The sequence below is a fragment of the Canis lupus genome, chromosome 21 (genome assembly GCF_003254725.2).
Source record: "Canis lupus dingo isolate Sandy chromosome 21, ASM325472v2, whole genome shotgun sequence".
In the NCBI taxonomy this organism is placed as follows: domain Eukaryota; kingdom Metazoa; phylum Chordata; class Mammalia; order Carnivora; family Canidae; genus Canis; species Canis lupus.
The window spans coordinates 31,003,464-31,027,647 of record NC_064263.1 but is presented as its reverse complement, the minus strand read 5'-3'; the positions used below and the strand labels follow the sequence as shown (position 1 = coordinate 31,027,647).

The window sequence follows — 24,184 nt, the reverse complement described above, 5'->3', positions numbered from 1 at the left end:
GGATGAGCACTGGTGTTATGCTATATGTTGGCAAATTGAACTTCAATGAAAAAAAAGAATATCCTTACCAAATGAATAAACCCTTAACCACAACAAAAATTTAGCATCATGTAGAGACTGTACAATACATTTGAAGAATGATTCTCTGTCCCTTAAAAGTAGGACATGTACATTTACATAAATATGTGTATATGTGGATTGGGAAAACCTTGAAACAGAGCAGTATAAAAATCAATGGAAAAGGAGGTAAATAAAATGAAACGTAGTATCTTACATTCCAAAGAAGGCCAGGGACTATTACTGTTTCATAGTCTTAAAGAATTCATTTAAATTTGTCAACTTTACTAATTCATTAAACAATGATGCTATGTTATTGAATTTAGAGAAAAAAGGAAGAAGAAAAAAATCAGAGTGGGAAAAACAATAGAGAGAATAGAAATTAGAAGAATTCAGGGAACAGAAGCTAAGCTGAGAGGACAGAAATCTAGAGATGTGGAGAAAAAGCAGAAGGAAGAAATACAGGAAGAGATTTGAAAGTATAGCTGTGCCCTCAAATCGAAGGAACAGGGAATGCATCTTTCATCCTCTGAGGCCCTAGTAATATTGTCACTAGTATGGCCTTTCCAGACATCTTCTCTTAGGGACTGTGTCTCACACACTCACATTATGTACACGGCATTATTCCTTGTCATATATGCACACCACATGTTACATATACTTACTTTCAGCTTCACAATATCTTATATAAACACACAGACATCCATCACCACAGATATACTCACTGAAGTATTTCATACTCTAATTTGCATACCCTCATGGCCACTATCTCTTTCAAAACACCCAAAAATGTCCCAGAGTGGATCCTGAGCCAACTGGATACTCACCAAGGCTGGGTGTTGTAGGAACCCACATGTGAAGGGACCTTATGTGAAGGATACCACACTATGGGATGTTTGCCCGAGGGCACCTGTAGTGGGCGCTAGTATCCTCTTCAGGGCTAGAAGGCCAGCACTGCCTGTAACTGGACTCACACCACTGTCTGCCCTAACTCACCAGGGGCTTGGAGGCAGCAGTGCTGCCTTCCTAGAAGGCTGTACCACGCAGTCCTGATTCCTTCACATCTCCTAGACCCGGAGAAGACGCAAGAGCAAGGAGCTCTTGATGGAATTCCTTGAAGCAAGATTCCTGTTTCCTTCTAGCCCCTTGCTTGTTCAATGGGAGAGGGTGGGACAAATGCAAGCTGAGGCAAGCAATGCTGCTGAAGGCCTGACCAAGGAGGCAAAGAAAGAATCAGGCAGTTGCTTTTCAACAGCAAGAAGCACAACCTCTGTGATCTCTCTGGAAGGAGCCTCATCCCTGAAGAAGAAAGTCTGGGAAAGCATTTTTGGGCTGGGGTCCTGGAGAAGAGTGGGAATAGAATTGTCTCAGGGTGGCTAGCAAGGAACAACATTGATGTGCAAGAAAGCAAATGACAAAATTTACCTTTCCCAATGCCATGCCCACCTCACAACCCCCAACGGGTACCAAGATTCCTTCAGCCTGAGGCCCATCACCAGCTTGTCCACTCTCACCTGAGGGCAGAGAGGAGGCAGAAACTGTGCTGCCAGGTCCCTGGTGAAGGATCAAGGATCAAGTGTGGGAGGGAATGATGTCTGCAGCCTCCAGATCCAGTCTGGAAGGACAGCACGGGTTGTGGGTTGGCTCCTAAGCAATGCCTCTCGGGGCTGCACTCCAGTCATCCTAGGAGTCTGACTCCACCCCAAGCCTTTCTGCCTTACTGAATTCCAGGTACAAACTCCAATTCTCCTAGGTCCCACTCCTGAACAGAGAGCATTTTTCCTTCAAGGATCTATTTAAAGCTGAGGTCCTGAGAGTATGTAAACAGGGCATTCCCTGGAGCTTGAGAAGCCCTCAACCTGATTACCTTTCCATCCTCTGAGACATCCTAGGGCACTCGGTGTTCTATTTGAGGTCACAGACTGAAGTCTCTAACTCATGCTAGCACCCTTCATTCAAACCTTACACCAGTGGTATTCCAGATAGCATCAGCAGATATATCTCAGGGGTTCGCAAGTCATCAAACTTGTGTTTTCACATATATGGCAATGACAAGAAATGAAAAGAAATACATATTGGAGTGTCTGGATGCCAACTTTCTGAGTACTACAAGCTTAATTGCAGGGCTCATAGTTTCATTTTGGTTGTTTTAATGCCCTATGTTCACCTTCGACGGTGTAGTTCATTTGGTTAGCAGGGTCTTAATATCAACATGATAGTAGGGGTCTGGGTGGGCTCTTCTATTAAAATTGTTAATTTACTGGACATAAAGTCAAAGCTTTCCTTTTGTGGGAATAATTCACAAAGGACAGTCTTAAAGGATGAGACTTTTAAACTATTAAGTTAAGACTTTGGCCACATAAAAATGGAATTATTCCTATAGCCCTCTAATGAAAGGGCTATAGGGAAATACTCCTATAGCCCAAGCTAATGAAAACATTTTTTAAAAGGTAAATTTCACTGAGGTGGGCACTTGACAGGATGAGCACTCTACATATATGATACTGTGTTATATGCCTCTTTGTTTACCTTTTCACTTCCCTGAGTCTTTAAGATCATTTACAATGCCAGGGGTTCATCTAATCCTTCTCCCTACTGCTGTGCAATATCCTTGGTGCACATCTCTTGCATTTTCATTTCATGGTCACAGCTAGCCATATCTCTTCTCCAGTGAAGGATATCCAAATCACACAACGTGTTGCCAACACAAAGTACAGAACCACACACATTACAGAAATATACCATATGACCGTACCATATTCTGTGTGAGAAATTATGTGGCTCTCTATTTGCCTATATTGCCAATAGAAAAGCAATCATTTAGCATGATTGTTATATCATAGTGTATGCACAGGCATAAGGTGACCAAGTGATACCAATTTCCCTCCCAGAATGGCTCTACCTCCTTTTTCCCAAATGTAAATGCGTGTTCCTCTCTCTTCTGCTTTTGCCGACAATTTACAGTATATGACTTTCTAATTTCTGCCGGCCTAATAGAGGTAAATAGATATCTCTTTCTTGTTTCCATTTGTAGACCATTAATACTAATGAATTTCAGTTTTGCTTTCTATTCTTGGAGGACTTTTGGTTAATTTTTGTAAATTCCCTTGTATATCATCTGGTTGTTTATGTTTTCTATTGGAGGTTTCTTCCTTTTCTTCCTGAATTTTAGAATTCATTATCAATTCCTGATATGAACTTCTTATTTCTTATTTGTCCTACATACTGTGAATATCTCCTTCATTTACCTTTTTTATTCATAAATTCTTTGTTTAAAATGTTTTTCACTGAAGACAAATCTCAGATGTTGAGGAAATCAAATTCATCAACTGTTTCATTATGGTCTGTGCTTTGGAGGTTCTGTCCTCTAGGTCAGAAAGATAGATGTTCCCTTATGTTTTCTTGCATAATGTCATTGTTTTATTTTAACTTTTAGTTATTTAATCTATTTAGAGTCTACCTTCTTGTGTCATGTTAGGTAGAAATCCAGTTTTATTTTTCTCTAGGTAGTAAACTAGTATTTAGTGATGCTTTATACTTCACTATTTGTCCTCTTCCTAAGGATTTTTGGAATTAACTTTGTCAGACATTAAAATCATATATGTCTATCTACGAACTCTCCATTCCGTTCCACTTATCACTCTTTTTTCCCACCAGTGCCACCTGGCTTTTACTTTGTGACTTAGCAATATTGCCAATAGAAAAGAAAGAGGTTCTATTTCTTTTTTCTTTTAATATGTATATTTTTTATTGGAGTTTGATTTGCCAACATATAACACCCAGTGCTCATCCCGGCAAGTGCCCCCCCCCCCAGTGCCCAACACCCAGTCATCCCATGCCCCTGCCCACCTCCCCTTCCATTACCCCTTGTTCGTTTCCCAGAGTTATGAGTCTCTCATGTTTTGTCACCCTGATTTTTCCCACTCATTTATTATATGGTTTCACTCATATGGGGAATACAAAAAATAGTAAAAGGGATTATAGAAGAAAGGAGAGGTTCTATTTCTGTGGTTTTAATTTGCAATTCCAAAAATCTAATGATGTGCAACATCCTTTCCTGTTCCTGTCAGCCATTTGCATACTTTACTTGGAGACATACCTTTAGAAGCCTTTTGTCCATTTTTAAATTGTGTTGTTTCCCTTTCTCGTTTTTGAGTTTCAGGAATTCTTTATATATTCTGGATACTAGATCCTTCTCAGATATATGATTTGCAAGTATTTTCTCCCATTCTATGAGATGTCATTTCACTTTCATGGGGAGACTAAGGTAAACAACTCAAACATGGTTTCAGTAGTGTTTTTCTTGATTAAACATTCAATTGGCTGCTGTAAACTTCTATTTTCCAGAAACCAGATAAAGTTAATTCTGACAGTATTTGTTATGTTTTTGCATTTCTTTGGAGGGAGGGCCAACTGCCCCTTAATTTATTTACTTTAGTATTGTCTCTCATAATTTTTAAAAAAGATTTATTTATTCATGAGAGACACACAGAGAGAGAATGAGAAGAAAGAAAGAGGCAAAGACACAGGCAGAGGGAGAAGCAGGCTCCATGCAGGGAGCCCAATGCGGGACTTGATCTCGAGTCTCCAGGATCATGCCCTGGCCTGAAGCAGGCGCTAAACCGCTGAGCCACCCAGGGACCCCCATAAATATTTTTTAATAGAGTTTTGGCAATGTTGTAATCATTATAAAGAAGCGGGAGCGGGAGAATCGGGGCTCGGAGCCGGCCGCCGCTCCGCTCCGCTCGCTGTGGGGCTCGGTTTCCCGGGGGTGGGGGGGTGGGGGGGGGCTCAGATATGGAGGCAAATGGGAGCCAAGGCACCTCAGGCAGCGCCAACAACTCCCAGCACGACCCCGGTAAAATGTTTATTGGTGGACTAAGCTGGCAGACCTCACCAGATAGCCTTAGAGACTATTTCAGCAAATTTGGAGAAATTAGAGAATGAATGGTTTTTGGTTTTTTTTTCCTGGCAAAGCAAACTTTATTAATGGCCCTGAGGTTGGAGCTCCAGGTCCCGCTGAACACTTGAGAGTTGGGGCGAGGGCCTCTCGTGTTGGCCTCAGCAGCTCCATCCCATTCAGACTCAGGTGGAGAGAGGCTGGGTGGGGGAGACCTGGGGTCACAGCTAGCCAGCTCTCCCTCGGTCGCTGCAGCCAGGCCACTCCTGGCTCATTTCTTGGATCCTGGCTTTTTAGGTTTGAGTGTGGGTTTGGCCTTTTTCACAGGACTCTGGTCTTTAAGCCTGGGTCTCACTGCCTCTTCTTTTTCCATCCTTTTTTTCTTGGCAACACTTGTCTGCTTCTGGGACGCCAGCCTCTTGACTTGTTTAACAGGGGTCTCCTCTAGGGACACATCTAATCATCGTCGTCATCATCAACCTCATCACTGTGACTTTCCTCCTCCTCTTCCTCCTCCTCCTCGGGATCCTCCTCCTCCTCCCAGGATACGTCTGCAGTGTCTATGTAACATTCCTGGCCACCGAGGAACACAGGTCCAGAGCCAGCCCGGAGCTGGAAAGTAACTGGAGGAGAAAGCTCCAATCCCATCACGACAACCATGGGTAGCACGGAGGCCTGGAGCGAGGCGATGGTGATGGGCTTGGCCTGTTTGTCCTCCGGGCTGGCCGGGGGGCAGGATTTCCACCAGGTTCATCTCTTCTTTGGCTTTCTCCCCCAAGCAAATCGTACTGAGCAACAGCTTCGAGTCCTGCTTGCCCTCCTTCTGGGGTTTGACCGTCCAGGTCCGCTTTTCCTGGTTTAGCTCACAGTCCCAGAGCACGGCTGCCGCGCCTTCTCGGCAGCGCTGCTGCTGCTGCTGAGGTTCATGCCCCGGGGCGCGCAGGGGGCGCGGGGGGCGCAGCGGCTGTGCGGGAGGACAGAGGAGGGAAACCACTGGTTGTAGGAGAGAAGGCATATATTTAAAGTTAGGTTTAAAAGATGCTGCCAAATGGACCTTCTGAATTGACTGTGCCAAGCTAATCTTCCATCAGCAATGTAAAGTGTTATACATTCTCAGACATTTAAACCCATCCTTATGAGGCTTAGTGGTATTTCACTGTACTTTTAATTTATGTATTCTGGTCGCTAATTCTGTTGTGCCACTTTTTATATGCTTATAGCTATTTGTGTTCCCTATGCTGTAAAGACTTGTTTTAGTCTTTTGTCCATTTTATAAACTGGAATTTTCTGACTTTTCCTACCTGTAGGAGTTCCTTATATATTCTGGGCAGTAAGTCCACAAGTTAGCATCAAGTTATTAAAATAACTATGGGTATTAGGAGAGACAAAGAAAATAGGGTTAAATGTTAATAATTAAAGAATCTATCACACATCATATTCACATTCTACACGTGATGAAGTTCTTAATAATCATATGTAGAATATGTAATACAACGGGGTTGCAACCTAGAACCTAGAAATTCCAACAATACAACACTTCACAAAGAAGAGGACAGGTAAGCAGAACTGAAAATGGGGCCCATAAATGGAGATGTGAGTGCTAACTGCATGCTATTTTTTATTATACTTATAACCATTTGGGAACCTATGAGAAGAAACAGAGCTGAAGATCCACCCTAATGATTCAGAATTCTCCTGAGCACTTCACCCACTGCAGAGATTGCTCCAAGTATCCTTCTGGTGACCTCGTTTAAATGGAACTATTGTTGCACAGTATGCCTTGACGTCAATAACACCTTTGGAGGCAACAGGACAACAGAGTTGTGGGGATTCCCCTTTCTGCCTTGTCTTTGATCTTGGCTTCAGAGATTTTATGGAACTGGTTGACTCAGATGACTTATACCAAGATGCTCACACTTTTGCATTCTCCCCTCTGCCCACTAACATGCTAATTTGATGTTTTTTTTCATTCCTCAGATGGAAAAATGGTTGTAATATTATCAAAGGGATGGAAAGATGGGAGTCTGGGTGACTAAGTGTTGAATATCTGCCTTCAGCTCAGGGAGTGATCCTGAAGTCCAGGGATTGAATCCCACATTGAGCTCCTTGCATGGAGCCTGCTTCTCCCTCTGCCTATGTCTCTGCCCCCCCCCCCCCCGTGTCTCTCATGAATAAAATAAAATCTTTTTTTTAAAAAAAGATTAAAAAAATAAAGGTATCAAAAGAGAAGGCACAATGTGACAAAGGTAATAACTTGGCATATATTGGGAGTGAACTAGAATTTGGCCTATAAATTCAACTAATTTGGTCCAAACAATCAGATCCTTAGGGGTAAATCTAATAGATCTAGCCAAGGTGTTTTCCACAGTGGATCTACTTTAACAAACAACTACAATGTCAAACTCCTTGTGAAAAAAATCATGGTCCCCACATAGAGAGGGCATAAGTAGAACTTCCATGGAGTCCATATTGATTCTCTATGTGGGGATGTATATGCCTTGCTGAGCTGGGCTTGGAAGACAGTAAGTCGGTATGGAGGATAGGGAGTACGTGATTTTGAGCACAAAAGATTTTGGAATCAGAACTGAAATTTAGTATTTTCTCTCGATTCCAATGGACTCCCTCAGAATCTTCTTCCTAAAAGGAATGTCAGATGAGACAATGCATGGCTCCATGAACTGATCATCTTGTTTCATTCGTCATAAATGTCATTATTAGAGAAATGAACTTAAAGTTGACATTCAATCTCTTGAAAAGGCAGAATAATGAGAAAGGTTGGCAGCACACACGATTCCCTTTGAGGAGCTTCCTGACTCTGGGGGCAGGTTCATGGTCACCTAGGGGAACATTTTCTCCTCTACATTTGCATTAGAGAATAATATGGTTTTAAAAACAAATCAGGAAAGTCCAGGGGTGTATTCTTCTACTATTGTGCCAGAGTTGGTGAGAGCTCCTACATCTGACAGGTCACAAGTCACACTCATCCTGACTTAGATTGGTCTTCCGGTATTCTGGCTCAGGTGAAGTCCCAATCCTTAACAGAGAAAATAACTTAAGTAATAATAGAGATGAAAATGTGCTTAGTGTGATTTAGAAAACCAGACAAAACATAATTTCTACTCATGCACTTATGAAAAGGTTTCCAAAAGCTACTATATTAGGTTACACAAAAACCTCCTCAAATAAAAAGCACCTACCTGTGTAGAGACCACACTTATCAGAATGAAAACTACAATTTAACACAAAGAGAAGATACACTCTCAACTAATTTGAAATTTAAACTTTGCTCTACAACTCAAATCCAACACCATAAAAACATTGCACAGAAACATCTATACAGCACAGCTCATGTTCCACTGTTAGGCAATGTCAAAGACGTTTATATGTAATTAAGCAATAATGAGATGAGCTAAATAGCCAATTCAGAGTGAGAAAAAGCAACAGAATATAGTGGGAATGGATAGGCTGAAAATATAAATTAATAACTCAGTCGGTATCAATAATTAAGGAACCTGAAGGTCGGAGACGTTCAGGAGGACCTGCTTGCAGTGAAGAGTCCAGAAAAGGAGCCGCTGGACGACAGAAGGTCAGCGTACGGCTGAGACTGCGAGCAGCCTCGCGCTGTGTAAGCGATGAACACTGGGGCGAGCAAAGCCAAGAAGGGTCGGAGTTTAACCTCTGCAGTGAACGGCCGCCTCTCAGGACGGCGGTGGCAGGAGCGAGGGAGCTTCGAGTGCGAGCCAGGCCCACGGACACGGAGGGCGCGACAGGCGCAGGCGGCGGGAATCCAGGGCACTGAACCAGGGGCCACAGGGATGTTCAAGGGATTTTCTAGCACCGAGGACTCAACAGGTGCCAATCATGCGCAAGGTACTTTCTGTGGGTGAAGAGGTTGTTTCGTAGAGCAAGTTTACATGTCAACTAAAGAGCTGATAGGCAGTGGCCTAGGTAAAACCCCTTCGCGCCTGGCGCAGGGAGAGGGGCGCAGAGGGCCCGGTGCACACGGAGCGTCTGAAACCGAGAAAGACGCCTCGAAGCGTCCGCACTGGCGGGAGGTCAGGGATGACTGGGAAGAAGGCCAGTGGGATGCAGACTTCCCACCGCGTCTGCAGTCGACGCAGCCAGCCCCGTCACCCCGGCCCCCAAGCACCCCCGCCAGCCGCCCGAGGCCCGCAGGCCGCCCCCGCAGCAGGGCGGAGAGGCGGCGCCGCACGCGGCTCCCCGGGCTCCGGCGCGCACCCCTCCTCCTGCAGCCCGCGCCTCCCCGCCGCCCGCGCCCCCCGGGGTCCCGCACACACTGCGGGGCGCGCGCCCCAACCCGCGGACGCGCCGCAGCGGGGCTCCCCGCGCCGCACAGCGCGTCCTCACCGCCACCGAGCCGGTGGTCCCTGGGCGCGGCTCCCGGCAGGGGCTCCGTTCCGTCCGCCCGGGCGCCAGGGGCGACGGCAGCCGCGGAGGCCGTGCGGCTCCGGGCGGGGGCAGCCGGCGTGGGCACTGACGCCCGAGCCAAGCAGCAGGGCACAGCCCGCCCTTCCGCGCCGCCCGGGTCCTGCGAGTCCCAGAAGCCCAGGCGCCCCCCCGACCCCGCCCCCGGGCGCGCGCACGCGCACCAGCCCTGGAAGGAGCCCCCAGCGGCCCCCGCGGCCCCAGGCCACCTGAGAAGACCCCGCCCCTCCCCAGCTCCAGGTCCCGCCCCCAAACAGCAGGCCCCGCCCCTCCTCGTCTCAGGCCCCGCCCCACATAAAGCCCCGCCCACTCCTATCCCCAGGCCCCTCCCCATCTCCAGGCCAGCCTTTCCCTAGGCCCCACCCACCCGTAGAAGGCTGTCCAACCAGGGGGCTGGGAGTGGGCGGCAGCAGGCCACAGTGAGGGTGGAGGCGAGGGTGAGGTGCAGGGAGAGGCCTGTCATATATTCTTAGCTTCCCCCATCCCACCCATGTTAACTGCCCCAAATCCTCACCTTGCTTCTTGGATCATGATGCCTGGGGAATTCCTGAGCAGAAAAATGACATGGGAAAACTGGACAGTTGACAGTGAATTTGTTTCTGTGAACTTTTCAGCCTTGTCCTCTGAGCTCCAAGCTCTACTCTTTCTCCTTTTTTGGACTATTTACTGGCACCGTAGTGGGCAATGTTCTTATCATCCTGCTCTGCTCTACAAAGTCTTACCTGCTTCTTCCCCAGGAATTTTTTACCACCTGGAGGTAGGTTTTAACTTGATTATTGTGCCCTAGATGCAGCGACTCTGATCATCCAAGATACAACCAACTCCTTCCATGGCTATGCCACTCAGTGTATTTCTTCTTCTTTGGGGCTGCTGAGTGCTGCCTCCTGGCCACAATGACATATGACCGCTGTGTGGCCAACTGTGACCCTTTGCGTTACCCAGTCATTATGAACTGCAGAGCCTGTGCCCAGCTAGCAGGTACATCTTGGTTCTCAGAGTTTCCTGTGGCCCTGTGCAAACCACATGGATTTTCCACTTCCCTTTTTGTGACCCCAACAGAGTGAACCACTTTTTCTGTGACAGCCCCCCTGTCATTGCACTGGTCTGTGCTGATACCTCTCTGTTTGAACTGGAGGCTCTGACAGCCACTGTCTTATTTATCCTCTTCCCTTTCCTGCTGATCCTAGGGTCCTATGTCCACATCCTCTCTACTATCTTCAGGATGCCCTCAGCTGAGGGGAAACCTAAGGCCTTTTCCACCTATTCCTCCCACCTCCTTGTTGTCTCCCTCTTCTACAGCACCGCCATCCTCACGTACTTCAATCCACCACCTCTCCTGAGATAGCCTAACACTAACACTTCTCCACGTCACCACCACCCCATTAGCCTGGGACCAAAAAACAGGGCAGAATTTCGAAAATATACTGGGATGTATAAAACATGGTGGTCCCTGATTAATCGATTCACTCATCATTCATTCTGGTTTCCATCCAAGTAAAAAGTCTGACGGAAGTCTCGTGAATCCAGTTTGGGCTTGTTAAGTACAAGATAACTCTGGGTCATCCAAGAAGCATTATCAAATAGGCAGATGGACCGGGGGTCCGCAGTTTATTGGTGTCTGAGGCCAGAGGTGTACAGTTTGTGTCCATTCTGGGTGGATGATCCTTGAGGCTATGGGGGAGGATGACATTGCAGAAAGGAAGAGAAAACGAGAAAACACTAAAAGAAGGTCCTGGCTTGAGGCCCAGGGGAAGACTCCACAGAATCAGTCACAGAGAGCCTCCAGGGAGGGAGCTTTAAATCTAGACCATGAGTTCACCAACATAAAACAAAAAGGTTACTAGGAGCTTTTTCTAACCTCCTCTGTGCTCACTACTGTCTTAAGCACATTATACATAGCATCTCACTCATCACCACAAAACACTGTAAGGTAGAGATTAGCATCCCCAATTTTTTGCAACTAAAATCTGGCAAAGCTAAGCTCCAAGCTCAGATCACTTATACTCAGATCACTGCTGTTCACTCAATGATATTTTTCAAGATGTGGGTAGAATGTGTGCTATGAATTCTTTGTAATGAGGCTGACCTTTATGAAAGTCATAATAACGTAGCCCGGCAAAATTTAAATTTTAACCTGTAAGTATTGCCAGGAAACAGGCTCAAAACCCAGTGAGACGAGGGAGATGGAAAAGGCACAAAGCAAGACGGAGAACTCCCAGACCTTCTCTCTTACCTCTCATAGATCCAACTCAATCATAGATGCGAGGTTTCTGACCACGTACCCTCAGAGGTCCCCTGAAGCCCTGAGTCTGCTATCTAATAGAACAAGATAAGTTTTGGTTGCAGTCACTTCACTAAAGGTCCAGATTTTTTTTAAATGAACAATCTTGTAAGGTTTCCCTCAATATATGACGTTCATTGTTAGGGTAAAGGGCTTTGAAGGTCTATGGGACATGACCTTGAGTTGCATGCAATTGATTGCTACAAACTCTATTTCTTTCTAGCATCATGAAAAACAGATCTTCTGATATGAACCCATCTGTTAATATTTAATAAAAAGTACAGGGGTACCTGGGTCGCTCACTTGATTTAGTATCTTTCTTAGGCTTTGGCTGGGATCCTAGGGGTGGGGAGCCTCTTCCCTCTCTCTCTCTGCCAGTCCCCCTGCTTCTGGCCACTATGTAAAATAAATTAATAAAATCATTTTAAAATGCAGAAAAAACTGGACTTGAGCCAATAGGTTTCCTACACTCATATTCTTTCAGCAAATTCTTATTATGAATCTAATTTGTGGCAGATAGTGTACTAGCAGTTGGATTATATTAGTAAACACAATCAGAAGAGGACACTACATTTTTAAGATTTTATTTTATTTTTTGTTTGAGAGAGAGAAAGCATGAAATGGGGGAAGGGCAGGGATGGAAAGAGAGGAGAGCAGAAGGAGAGGAGAAGCGGACTCCGTGCACACCAGGCTCCATCCAAAGTCCTACAGATCATAATCTGAGTTGAAGGCACATGCTTAAGCAACCGAGCCCCTCAAAACCCTCAGATGAGGACTTTCATAATGCCCACAACTAAGAACCCTTATCTATACATTATCTCTATTATTATTTTTTGGTGTATACAGGAAATGTTTTCTTTAGAAGCTTTCTGGCAGTTTATTCCCTCTCTCCTTCCATAGCAGGAGAGAGAGCATGCGTTGGGGAGCTTGTTTTGTTTTGTCTCGTTTTGTTTTGAGAGAGATGGCAGCTTTAATTAGTAGTGTGAAAAACCCCACCAGTATCTATTTTGATGGAATGAATGGGAGTATAATTCTCTCAGCATTTCGGTTATCCCCTGCTGTATAATAAACTGTCTCGGAAATTAGTGCCTGAAAACTGTAACCATTTTATTTTGCTCAGGATTCTGTGGTTTCAGAATTTGAGGTGGCGATGGCAACTCTTGGTAATGGTAATATGAAAGATAGGACCAAGGCATGGATGGCTGAGATCATCCAAGGAATTCTGAGAAGGCAGAATAATTAAATATTTCATTTTATGTGAAGACTAGAAAACCCAAGATCTATAAAAGGAGGAGTGTGCCATGGGATGACAGTGACCCAAGGGTTAAAGTCTTCAAAGTAAAGAAGGAAGTGACCTAGGAATTTAAAAATTTTATAAACTCATAATCCCACTTTCTCAGCCATACCTTCTTTCTTCTTCATGGCAAGAATTCTCTAAATTAGTGTTGAAATTTTCTGTTTACATTTCCTTATTTTCCCTCCCATTAGTGAAATAGATCTCATTTAGATCATCATGGGCAGCCAGATCAGCAAATTCACCTATTAGTGCTTTCTCCTGTCTATGTCACTTTAAGTATCAGATGCTGTTACTATAAAAGTTTTCTCTGATCCTCACACCCCAGACTAGCATCTGTCTATTGTGGTCCAGCTCCAGTAATTTTAAAAGGGCAGTAATGATTGCAAAAATTTGTATTGAAATACATAATACATCTGTGTCTGTTCTGGATATATTGGATACAGATAGAGTCAGATAAGCGAAAATATAAAAAGAGCTCAATAATGGTTTTAAAGTGAATGCACGGATGCATGAATGAAAGAAAGAAGAAATTTAGCTACTAGATATTTCTTCACTGGGAAGGTGTTCTATAGTGGAGTCAGTAGTTCCTGACTCCTGACGTCTGTTGTTCCTGGACTCATATCCATGGTAACTGTAGAAAAGTTTTACAGTTGTCATTGAATCCCCTCTAAACAAGTGATTGATTAAAAGCTTGGGTAAAATAGACAGGTGGCTGTCAGGCAGATTGTGTGTCCTAAGGGTTCATGAAACCTGAAGGGGAGCCCAGAAGCAACTATTTTTGAGAAGTTGAGTCACAGTAAGATGTGGTTCTAGGCATCTAAGCCCATGGATGGGTCCGCTTCAGGTTCACAAATTCCAATTTCTAAAATCCTAAATTCTCTTTTGCTTATGGAAAAGGTATTTATGGATAAAATGAGCTCATTCAAAGGAGGATGACCAGAATGAATACAGGGTGCCTGAGCATGTTAGATCTAGGAACTTTAAAGAATCAAGTGAGTGATTGGTTCTGAGAATTGAATTTGGGCCAATACAGGAACTGACTTCAGAGGGCTATGGTAGAGGAAAATGAAATTTCTCTAGGACTAGAACTAGAGAAGTTTGGTTCAAGGTACCAGAACATTGATTTTGACTTATGATATGGAAGATCTTTGTAAAAGCAAAAAACTATCTATAGTTGACCCTTGAACAATGCAGGTTTGGACTGCATGGGTCCACTAATACATGGATTTTTTTTTTTTGATACGGTACAGTACTGTGAATGTATTTTCTCCTATGATCTTTTTTTTGTTTTAAAGATTTTATTTACTTATTCATGAGAGACACAGAGAGAGAGAGAGAGGCAGAGACACAGGGAGAAGGAGAAACAGGCTCCATGCAAGGAGCCCGATGTGGGACTGGATCCCAGAATTCCAGGATCACACCCTGGGCTGAAGCCAGCGCTAAACTGCTGAGCCACCAGGGCTTCCCTCCTATGATCTTAATAACATTTTTTTCTCTTGCTTATTTGTTGTAAGAATACAGTGTGTAATATGTATACAAAATACATGTTAGTTGAATGCTGCTCATGTTATTGGTAAGGTTTCCAGGCAACAAGGTTATTAGAAGTTAAGTTTTGGGGGAGTCAAAAGTGGTATGAGGATTTTCAAATATGAGGTGGTTGGCATATGCTGTTCATTGGTCATCTGTATAAATGAAAGTAGACCATTCATCTCATGATCCAAGACGTTACGGAGGAATATATTCTTCTTTAGGCAAATGCTGGATAATCACTCAGTAGATATATACAGAGTAGTTTAAGACTCAGAACTATATTTGTGTACCTGACTTAAATTTCCTTATTACTCTGCTATTTTATGTTTACATAAAATTGGGGATATCAAGTGAAAATAAATTCATTTTTTTGAAGCTTTTAAGAGAAACAATTGTGCACTAGTAAGTATTTGGCTTTTGTGCTATTATACAAGGTGAAATGCTTTGAGCCATGAGTGATCCAAGTATTAAAGACTCTTCCAAGGATACCTTGATGGCCCAGGTATTGAGCCACCCCGGGTCCCCAATCCTATGCATCTTTTAAGAATATTACAATAGTTCTAAAAATCATACCCACAGAGGTGATTGGGTGGCTCGGGCAATAGAGCATCCGACTCTTGATTTTGACTCAGGTCATGATGTCAGGGTTGTGAGATCAAGCCCTGAGTCAGCTCTGGCCTGGGTGCGGAGCCGGTTATGATTCAATCTCTCTAATTCTCCTTCTGCCCTTCCCCTAACCTGCTAAAGCAAGCACACATGCAATACTCTCTCAAAAATGATAAACTCAAAATGGATGAAAGATCTAAATGTGAGAGAAGATTCCATCAATAATCTAGAGGAGAACACAGGCAACACCCTTTTTGGACTCGGCCACAGTAACTTCTTGCAAGATACATCCACGAAGGGAAAAGAAACAAAAGCAAAAATGAACTATTGGGATTTCATCAAGATAAGAAGCTTTTGCACAGCAAAGGATACAGTAAACAAAACTAAAAGACAACCTACAGAATGGGAGAAGATATTTGCAAATGACGTATCAGATAAAGGGATAGTTTCCAAGATCTATAAAGAACTTATTAAACTCAACACCAAAGAAACAAACAATCCAATCATGAAATGGGCAAAAGACATGAAGAGAAATCTCACAGAGGAAGACATAGACATGGCCAACGTGCACACGAGAAAATGCTCTGCATCACTTGCCATCAGGGAAATACAAATCAAAACCACAATGAGATACCACCTCACACCAGTGAGAATGGGGAAAATTAACAAGGCAGGAAACCACAAATGTTGGAGAGGATGTGGAGAAAAGGGAACCCTCTTGCACTGTTGGTGGGAATGTGAACTGGTGCAACCACTCTGGAAAACTGTGTGGAGGTTCCTCAAAGAGTTCAAAATAGACCTGCCCTACGACCAGCAATTGCACTGCTGGGGATTTACCCCAAAGATTCAGATGCAATGAAACGCCGGGACACCTGCACCCCGATGTTTATAGCAGCAATGTCCACAATAGCCAAACTGTGGAAGGAGCCTTGGTGTCCATCGAAAGATGAATGGATAAAGAAGATGTGGTCTATGTATACAATGGAATATTACTCAGCCATTAGAAATGACAAATACCCACCATTTGCTTCAACGTGAATGGAACTAGAGGGTATTATGCTGAGTGAAGTAAGCCAATCGGAGAAGGACAAACGTTATATGGTCTCATTCATTCTGAGAATATAAAAAATAGTGAAAGTGATTATAGGGGAAAGGAGAGAAAATGAGTGGGTAATATCAGAAAGGGAGACAGAACATTAAAGACTCCTAACACTGGGAAACGAACTAGGGATGGTGGAAGGGGAGGAGGGCGGGGGTTGGTGGTGACTGGGTGGCAGGCACCTAGGTGGGCGCTTGATGTGATGAGCACTGGGTGTTATTCTGTATGTTGACAAATTGAACACCAATAAAAAATAATTTATTAAAAAAACTTAAAGTAAAATAAAAGTCAGACCCTGAGATCACCATCTCTGAGAAAAGGGCTTTCTTCCAGCTAGTTTTCTGAGACCCTCTTTAACATCTTTATTTCTCAGGCTATAAATTATGGGGTTCAACATTGGAGTCACCACTGCATAGAACACAGAGACTACTTTATCCCTTTCATTCATTATTTTGGAGTTTGGCTTCATGTAGTTGAATATTGCTGATCCATAGAAGAGGACAACAACAATGAGATGGGAGCCACAGGTAGAGAAAGCTTTGAGCCTCCCCTCCCCAGACTGCATCGGGATCACGGTGGAGATAATATTCCAGTAGGAGACCAGAATCAGGCAGACAGGAGCTAAGAGGATGACCACACCCATTGCAAAGATGGCCATTTCTGTGCTGTAAGTATCTGCTGAAGCCACCTTCAGAAGGGCAGGAAGTTCACAAAAGTAGTGATTAATAATGTTCTGCCCTTGATAGGGTAGTTGGAAAGTAAAGGTGGTATCCACCAGAGACACGAGTGCTCCACTGGCCCAGGATCCTATGGCCAACTGGAGACACACCTTTTGGGTCATGATGCTAGAGTAGTGCAGGGGCTTGCAGACAGCCACGTACCGGTCATAAGACATCACCGCCAGCAGTGCACACTCTGTACACCCAATCAGAAGGGAGACAACTATCTGTGCCATACACCCAAGAAAAGAAATCATTTTCTTCTTTGCCAGGAAATGGACCAAGACTTGAGGGACGATGCTGGTAGAGAAACAGAGATCTGCAAAAGAGAGGTTTCTAAGAAAAAAGTACATGGGAGTGTGAAGTCGAGAGTCCATGAAGATGAGAATGATGATGAGCAGGTTCCCAAGCACAGTCAAAAGATAAATGATGAGAAAAAGAACAAACAGCAGGATCTGAGTCTGCAAGTCCTGCTGAAAGGCCCAGGAAAATAAACTCAGCCACAGTGGTTTGGTTTTCCTCTTCCATTGAGATTATGCCTGTTTACCTGTTTGCACAAATAAAAAGAACAACCTTTCGGTTTGTAACATCTTGTAGAAGAGTCTTATTTAAAGCTCAGCTTATAACCAAATTGGGTATTTCTAGCTTTTTGCTATCCAAGTCATTCTAATTAATACTAAATAGAATATCTTAATTCTTAATAGTGGTTGTAATTTCAATAGACTTAATTTTTTTCCAAATCTCCTCTTTCCACTGCCACTTATAGATAATGACATTGTTAAAGCCTGCCGGGCTAGTTCTGCGATGAGGGTATCAGAATTTGTGTGGATTTTACTAAATAGCTGTACACATATTGTTACAAAATGACTGTGTGTACTGTTAGCACTATTACCATGTATAAACCTGCACCACTAACTGTTCAAAATGCTACATATTTAATTATAACATATGCTTGAAAATATGAAACAGGGTCAAAGTTAATTGTCCCATTAAAAAACTGCTATTTTTTCTTGGCTTAGAAATAGAGGCTTATCACTTAATATACCAAGTATTGTTCCTTTTTGATTAAAGAGTAAAATGGTAAAAGTAAAACAATAAAAAAAAACCAGGTAACACAAGTCAAAATTCTTGTGCTATCTGGACAGGATCATACTGACATAGAAGGTAATAGACTATGAAAGAAAACAGGTAGAATTTACATCATTGAATGAAAAGCTTTTGTGAAATAATATCACGAATAAAATTGAGATAAACTACAAACTGAGGAAATTATTTGAAATGTCAGACCAAAGTTAATGTCCTTTTTACATTAAGATTACATATAAGACACCACAAAAATTGTTGAGCCCCAAAAATAATGGGCTAAGAATATGAACTGACTACTTACAAAGAGGAATTATGAATAGCTACTAAATAGAAGAAGAATACTTGATATTATTGTAACTAATTAAGGACAACTACAACATGAAAGATGGTTTTCCTCCTGGAAAATTAGCTAGGATTTTAACAAAACAATCACATCACAAAATAGTAACCTTGTATTTTACTGAAAATTTAACACATGCCAGGCATGATGCTTTTATATAATTACATTGTTACAATGACATTGTAAATTAGACATTATTAATCTCACTCTGCAGACAAAAAAAATTGTGGCACAGAAAAGTTCAGTTTCCTTCCTCCAATAATACAATTAATAAATGTCAGAATTCATTAACTTTAAAATGAAGGATCAGAAAAAAACACATTTTTGTACAGTGCAAGTGGGTAGTAAAATTAGTCCAGCCTGTCTGGAAAATAACCTTGTCAAATGTATCTTAAACTTTAAGTATTTGTATATTTTGTTCTCAATTTTTCTAAATAGTACGGAGCGGGAAAGATTCCCTTTTTACTGTTCCTTTCTTCTCCATGAGGAAAAATCTGATTTGTGACATTTTAGGATGTAGGTTGGTCCCTATTTACTACTGGCTAGGGTTACTGGGCTTTAAAAGGTCATGCATGTTCTATTTCCTCACATCATCATGGAACTGGACAGATACATTGGACCACATCCCACTCAAGCTGCAAGGGAGGTTGAAGATTTTGAAAGACTTTATAGTAGGTCACCTCAACTGAGGCTTATCAGAGTTCTGAACTTCAGTGACAATAGGGACCAGTGCCATTAATAAAAAGCAGTCTGTTATTTTTTATATGTCTTCTTTCTTTTATAGGACTCGAAGGAGAGGATGACCAGGACTAGAATATTAGGAGTTTCTGAGTCTCTAGGCCTAGTATCATATAATATTCTGTTTTTAAAATTCTTTTTCATATAATATTCTCAAATATTATCCCAATTTAGAAATCTAATTATAGGAATCTATTCTAAATAAGTACTTTAAATTGCAGAAAAATATTTGCAAGAAAATATGTTTGTCATATTACAGTAATAATGGTTAAAAATGGATAGACAAATGGAATATAATAAAGAACTCAGAAATAAACCTACACAAGGCTGGGTTTCTGTGGCGAGGGTGCCAATAATACACAATGAGGAAATGGCAGTCTCTCCAATAAATGGTGTCAGGAAAACTGGATATCCACATGCAAAACAATGAAATTGGACCCTTTCTCACATCATAACAAAAATCAACCCCAAATGGATGAAAGACTTAACATAATACCTGAAGTATGACTCCATAAAGGCAACATAGGGAATACTTCTGGGCCCTAGATTTGGCAGTAATTTTGGTTTTGACACTTAAAGCACCCACAACAAGAGCAAAAACTAGAAAAGTGAGATTAAAAAAAAACTAACTAAAAATCTTCTGCTTTTAGTTCCTTCTGCAAAGGAAACAATCAACAAAATAAAAAGGCAAACCATGAAATAGAAGTAATATTACCAACCATATATCTCATAGAGAACTAAATCTGAAATATACAAGGTACTCATACACCTCTATGACAAAGGGCAGATAATCCAATGCTTTAAATTGACAAGATAAATGAATAACCATTTTTTTAAAGAATACATACAAATGGCCAACAGGTACATGAAAAGTTGTGCATCATCACTAATTATCATGGAAGTGTAATAAAAACCACAATGACATATATTACATTACCCCTGTTAAAATGGTTACAATAAAAAAAAAGTCTTTTTAAAAACTCAGAAGGTGACTAGTGTTGGGAAGAAAGTGGAGACAAGGAAACCCTCATACATCATTGGTGGAAATGTATATTGGTACAGCTACTACGGAAAATGATATGGAGGTTTCTCAAAAGTTAAGAATAGACCTATCACATAATATAATAATCTCACTTCTAGGTAGATATTCAAGGGAACTGAAATCAGGGTCTCAAAGAAATATCTGAACACCCATGTTCAGTGCAGCATGATTCATAACAATCAGGACATAGGAGCAATTTAAATGTCCATTGACAAATGGATCAAGAAAATGTTGACTGTACACACAATAGAATATTATTCACCTTTAATAAAAAGAAGGAAATTCTTCCACTTGTGACAACATGGATGAACCTGGAGACATTAGCTAAGTGAAATAAGCCAGACACAGAAGGAAAAAACTACATGATATCACTTATGCAAAATAGTCAAATTCCTAGAAGCAGATAACAGTACAGTCATAGCCAGGGGCTTGGAGAAGGAGGCAATTATTAATCAAATTAGGTATTAGTAAAAGGATGCTATGTTTCAGTTATGTAAAATGAATAAGTCCTAGAGGTACTGTATAGCATAGTGCATATTCTATACAGAAGAACCATGTCCACTTTCACAATAAATTTTTTAAAAAAGATTTTACTTATTTATTTGTGACAGAGAGTGAGAGAGAGCATGAGCAATGAAGAGGGGGAGATGGAGAGGGAGAACCAGATGAACTGAGCAAGGAGCTGAAAACCAGGCTCTATCCCAGGACTCGGGATCATGGCCTGAGTCAAAGGCACACACTTAACCAATTGCGCCACCTAAGCACCCATCCCACAATTATTTCTGAAATTCCTCAGGTAACAACTGTTCTCAGCACTGTCAGTAATGTAATGTTTGTCACCTTCTTTTTCCCCTCATTTGATCATCTAGCTGTTACCTGAGCATTACTATTTCCTCTATATCCTACAGATAAAATCAATATGGTTAATAACAATAATGACAATCACCTTCCACTGGCACTTACCAAACGTGATTTTGCTATGCCTTAGGGACCAATGTTAATATGTTTCAGAATGTACAGAAAGGACTGAAAAATTAATTTCCAAAATGTTGGGAGTGATCGATTCTGGATATTGGAATTATGAGTGGGTTATTTTATTTCTTTTTTTAATGTTTTTGTTTTTTAATGTTGTTCTTTAATAGATAATAATCTAGGGGATCCATGGGTGGCTCAGCAGGCTTAGTGCCTGCCTTTGGCCCAGGGCGCGATCCTGGAGTCCCGGGATCGAGTCCCACATCGGGCTCCCGGCATGGAGCCTGCTTCTCCCTCTGCCTGTGACATACTCTGCCTCTCTCTCTCTCACTCTATGTCTATCATAAATAAATAAATAAATCTTAAAAAATAGACCACAATCTATTGTCAATATGGAAAAATATAAACATGAAAAATCTAAACAGCACTTAGTTGAGGATGCCCTAAACTAAAGGTACATTATTGCATCTGATTTCAGTCTTTATAAAGTAACTGCTATAGGACCAGGCCTCTCGCTAAAAGCAAATATAAAACAAAATATGGAACAACTATATTCAGACATTGGGCAAAAGCTAATTCAGAAAGTAATCCAGTACAGCAAGGCAATAAATAAGCTGAATTCCATGGTCCTACTAACTTTATGCCTAGAGGCATTCTCAGAACCATGGTCCATGGAGCTGAAACCTAAGCAGAGCATGATGGCCTCGTGGAGCTGAGAGGAAAGAGATCCATAACTGATGAGTGCCAAAACATTTGGAAACAGTGAAAGAGAGTATAAGAAAGGAACGAAATGAACAGTAAAGGGGCTTTAGGAATCTGAACAGATTTTCGCTGTTCATTAAGATAGCCAGGCAGAGGGTAAGACAGGACATGCCCCTCAAAAAGCAATTATTAGGAAGCCCAGGTAAGGCTACAAGATTTTGGAATATTAGCCATCTAGAGTGGAAGGGCTTCATTGAAAACTCCTGGCAATGAGTTGCTACCTCTCAGAGGACAGGTCTTAGGAAAAAAACTGTGATAAATATTCTAACTCTCCATATATAAATGATAGGAATAGAAAAAAATAAATAGCACATGTAAAATGGAATAATAAAAAGTACTCAAACAGAAGGCAAGAGAGACGAAAAGAACAAGGAATACATGGGAAAAAGTGGAAAGTGAATAACAAGATGGTAGAATTAAACCTAATTGTATTTATAATTCCATTAAAAGTAAATGGATAAAAGATTCTAATTAAAGGAGGAGGAGACCTTAAACTCTCCTTATCCCATGGATACAACTAGATAACACTTACATCATTTAATAACCCAGAAAATGACCTGAAGATTGAGAACAAACTCCAAACATCATGTATAAAAGAGCCACACTGAAGGAGGTAGGAAGGGTGAAGACATACTTTGGGAATGAAATGGACTGTGGAAGTGAGGAGGTAGCCACTGGTGCAGACAAGGGCAAAAAACAGTCACACCAGGGAGCTTGCTTTGGAAAGATGAAGCCACTTGTCATTTGGCTTTGAAAGGAGGTGGGAGCCAATCTTTTGAGTTCTCAAAACTATTAAATTCCAACTACAGCCTAGAATTTAATAAATTGGCAAACTTGGCTCTAGGAGAGACCAGGAAGCCCTTGAAGAGATAGCACAACAAACAGCCAGGGAAGATACAGTGTGTATGTTGTATCCAGTAGTTTGAAAAACTATTGGGGCAGGAGGTTGGAGAGTTATTTATTCATTTCAAGGCATGCCACAGATAGACAGGCTCACTGGGAGACCCCTCTAGGGACACAGGAGCTGACAGGTACCATTTTCTCTCTCACTTCCACCATAAACACTGGTCACCTGCAGGAACCTGCACAGTGCTGACACTTATACCCACACATTGGCAGTGTGATCCGTAGGGTCACACCTGCCTCAGTCTTGGCTCCATGGGAGGCCTCCCCAAGAGTAACCTGAACCCCACCAACACCTCATCTCCTGACCCACACATTTTGTAGGATCTCAGTTTTGGCAGCTGCAGGTCTCATTTCACAAGGAAACCAGCATATCACGTCATTATAATGTTCCCCACTTGACTGGGGACTAAAGACTGCACACAACACCCAAAGAGAGGCCTCTGCCGACTACTGGACTGAGGGGGAAAATGGCCAGGACTAACAGCAGGGCATAAACAACACAGATAAAGGAACTTTATGAAGCACCAGGTCCTGAAGAACTGGAGACACTGAACTGCAGGACAGACACTGCACTGCAGGCTTCATAAAGTCACTACCTTCAAAAGATATAGAGATACAGCTGACATTTCTAAAACACAAAACAGACACAGAGAGTAAGCCAAACTGCAAACACAGAGGAATAGGTCCCAAGTGAAAGAACAGGACAAAACAACAGCAAGAGATCTAAGCAAAACAGATACTACTTATCTGATAGACACCGAGAATTAAACTAATGATCATAAAGACACTCACTGAACTTGAGAAAAGAATAGAGAACATCAGCGAGAAGCTTAAGAAAAAACCCATCAGAGACAAAGAATACAAAAAATGAAAATAAAAATACATTTGATGGAATAAATAGCAGGCTAGAAGAGGAGAGGAATGAATTAATCAGCAATAAAACAGAGCAATGGAAATTAATCAAAATGATCAAATGGGAGAAAAAGATTAGCAAACAAAGGAATAGACATGGAGAACTTAGTGACTCCATTGAGCCTAATAACAGTTACATTCTGGAATTCCAGAAGGAGAAGAGAGAGAAAAAGGGGCAGAACATTTACTGAAGAAGTAATAGCTGAAAACTTACAATATCTTGGGAAAGAAACAGAATTAAATTCAGGAGACACAGACATCCCCCAATAAAGTCAACTGAAGGAGCTCCATGACAAGACACATAGTGATTAAAATGGCAAAAAGAAAGATAAAAACATCAAGAGAAAAGAAGACAGTTACAGGGGATATCCTGTAAGGTTATCAGTATATCATCAGAAACTTTGCAGGCCATGAGGTAGAGACTGATAAATTCAAAGTGCTGAAAGGGAAAAATCTGCAGCTAAGAATACTCTATCCAGCAAGGTTATCAT

General features: G+C 42.0%; 3 protein-coding genes and 1 pseudogene across 14 annotated transcripts in view; 1 reads left to right on the top strand and 3 right to left on the bottom strand.

Moving 5' to 3' along the window:
* Positions 1-24,184, bottom strand: part of ZNF215 (zinc finger protein 215) — a 219,763-nt gene that overhangs the window by 155,199 nt on the left and 40,380 nt on the right. For 3 of the 12 annotated variants that reach the window (XM_049098673.1, XM_049098681.1, XM_049098680.1), the window contains exon 1: positions 8,470-9,087. The exons of 3 other annotated variants lie outside the window; for them this stretch is intronic. The gene's annotated coding sequence lies outside the window, so the exon portion shown is untranslated. Of the gene's footprint in view, positions 1-8,469; positions 9,088-9,325; positions 9,506-24,184 lie in introns of those variants that run through there. 6 more of the 12 variants (XM_049098675.1, XM_049098677.1, XM_049098683.1 and 3 more) reach the window with 4 other exon arrangements.
* On the bottom strand, positions 3,952-7,109 carry LOC112663856 (nucleoplasmin-2-like; annotated as a pseudogene).
* On the top strand, positions 9,963-10,748 carry LOC125753264 (olfactory receptor 10A4). Its single transcript, XM_049098967.1, is given in 6 exon segments — positions 9,963-10,072; positions 10,074-10,147; positions 10,150-10,191; positions 10,194-10,247; positions 10,250-10,411; positions 10,414-10,748. Coding segments are annotated over 6 exon segments (777 nt in total).
* On the bottom strand, positions 16,518-17,463 carry LOC125753263 (olfactory receptor 2D3-like). The gene is given in 2 exon segments (XM_049098966.1): positions 16,518-17,408; positions 17,410-17,463. Coding segments are annotated over 2 exon segments (945 nt in total).